This window comes from Lichenostomus cassidix, unplaced genomic scaffold (assembly GCF_008360975.1).
Source record: "Lichenostomus cassidix isolate B80296 unplaced genomic scaffold, HeHo_3.0 HiC_scaffold_649, whole genome shotgun sequence".
NCBI classification, from domain to species: Eukaryota; Metazoa; Chordata; class Aves; order Passeriformes; family Meliphagidae; genus Lichenostomus; species Lichenostomus cassidix.
The window spans coordinates 472-2810 of record NW_028147722.1 but is presented as its reverse complement, the minus strand read 5'-3'; the positions used below and the strand labels follow the sequence as shown (position 1 = coordinate 2810).

At 46.0% G+C, this 2339-nt stretch overlaps 1 protein-coding gene across 1 annotated transcript; it reads left to right on the top strand.

Moving 5' to 3' along the window:
• The first annotated feature begins 947 nt into the window (after window positions 1-947).
• LOC146420916 (olfactory receptor 6F1-like) lies at window positions 948-2105 on the top strand. Its single transcript, XM_085047886.1, has one exon. It carries the CDS (start codon window positions 1135-1137, stop codon window positions 1711-1713), a length of 579 nt encoding a protein of 192 aa, XP_084904012.1. The 5' UTR covers window positions 948-1134; the 3' UTR covers window positions 1714-2105.
• The last annotated feature ends 234 nt before the right edge of the window (window positions 2106-2339 follow it).

The window sequence follows — 2339 nt, the reverse complement described above, 5'->3', positions numbered from 1 at the left end:
GAGGTTTGGAGCCCAAGTTGGGATGTCTGACATCCATCTAAGGTGCTCACTAGACTCCCACCTGAGGTCTCAGAGACACCCTGGCACTTCTAGAGGGTTTTTAGCCATGTATATAAGACAAAATGAGCCATGTCTCCCTCATACTTTTTCTCCATGAAGAAAGAAGGGGGGTAAGCTGAGGAACTGAGATATGAGTATTTCACTGTAGATATTTCAGCTTGGTCAGCAGAAATCCTTCCTCTGACTCTGAGATGGCAAAATTGTAATAAGGTGAATCGTACCCCTAGTAGCTATGCTGAGAAGCAGACATCAGTGCAGGAAATGGAGGTATTTGCAAAAGCTTCCTGTTCTGAGACTTGCAAGAAAGCAAATATAGGACTCCTTGAGTAGTGACTGTCATAGTGAGTGTCATAGTAACTTGCTGCCCTGTGCTGCTGCAGCTCAGTCTCAAAGCCTTGTAATAAACTGACCTAAAAGAGGTAGGGAAAATCTCTCACAGTGCCACATTATCATGACAGCATTTGTATTCCTCATATGCATTTACTGATATCACGCCTCAGTACTTAGTATCACACAACTCAGCCTTGAAGAGTACACATTGTGTTATTCCCTTCTTACTTGTAACAGCTTTTCCCATGATTGGAGAGCCTCAACCTGTTTCCTAGGTGGGATTTATGTTGTAAAGGCAATGCACAATCTGATAAATATTTCTCCAAATGTTCATTTGTTGGGGTAGACCTGATTTTCAGGATCAAATCTAGTTGTCCAAACGTTTCATCAGGGGAGGATTTCTCTGACAATTTTAACTTAGGATAAATACAATTTTTCCATGCTGTGCACCTACTGCATTTTCAGGGATGGTGATTTTGTTTCACTGCTTGTAGCATCTGAAGGACCAGCACAGGCATGCAAACTTTCACAGAACCTTTTCTTTCTTTGCAGATGAGCCTCAACATTTGGAAGGACAGGGCAAATGGGACAAGTGTGGAAGAATTCATCCTTCTGGGCTTCCCAGGGACATGGCAATCCCGAGTCTCCCTTGTGGTGGTATTCGCACTGACGTACACCCTGACGGTAATAGGCAATGCATCCATCATAGCCCTTGTGTGGACAAGCAGAAACCTACACACCCCAATGTACTTTTTCCTCTGTAATCTCTCCTTTTTGGAGATCTGGTACACCACAGGTGTTGTTCCCAAAGCCATAGGAGTCATGCTGGGGACTAGCCAGACCATCTCCTTCAGTGTCTGCATCCTCCAGTTGTTCTTTCTTCTCTCTCTAGGCTCCACTGAGTGTTTTCTCCTGTCTGTCATGGCCTATGACCGCTACTTAGCCATATGCTACCCCCTGAGATACAGCTCCCTCATGAACAGTAACCTCTCTGTTCGGCTGGCACTCAGCTCCTGGCTGGGAGGCTTTCTGGCCATCTCCCTTCTGGCCTTTCTGACGTCCAGGCTGACTTTCTGTGGGCCAGATGTCATCAATCATTTTCTCTGTGATATAGATTCCTGCCTTGCCCTCTCCTGCAGTGATACATGGCCTGTGGAGCTGGCAACCTTCCTTGTCTCCATAATTGTTGTGGTAGCCTCCTGTGTGGTCACCCTGATCTCCTACATATGCATCATCTCTTCCATCCTGAGGATCCAGTCAGTCCATGGCCGGAAAAAAGCCTTTTCCACCTGCTCTGCCCATCTCAGTGTTGTCACAATCTGATATGGCTCCACCATATTCCTGTATGTCAAGCCATCGGCCCAAAACTCCCTGGATCTGAACAAAATTGTGAATACCTTTAACACAGTGGTAACTCCTTTGTTAAATCCCTTCATTTACACACTCAGAAACAAAGAAGTGAAGCTCGCTCTGGGACGGGCTTTCCACAAGAAATGAAGGGTCTTTTCAAAGGGCATCAGTTGAGCAAACAGATTCATACCCCTAATGACTTCTGCCCTGCAGAAGATCCCCACTGAAGTGGAGGGCTGTGTGGGCATCCCAGGTAGTGAGAAGCCACTAATTCCCCAATGAGCTCACATCATCTCACAGCCATCTCTGGCTGAGGTGAACCTCAGTTCTGCTGCTCCCACCACCCTCTGTTCATTCCCAGTGAATTCAGATGGGCCCACAAACCCCATCCATGAATGGTTCTGTAACAGAGGTGGAGGAGTGGTCCTCCTACAGATTTCAACCCCAATTTGCCAAGTGCTTCATTTTTCATGGTTCATCTTAATCTGCTAATGAAATCCCAGCAACATTAGGAAACATTGTGTGGGGAAACAGACATGTATTTCTCCATTTAGCCTGATGTTTTGTGGATGTATGTATGCCACACGCTTGTAGCTAGT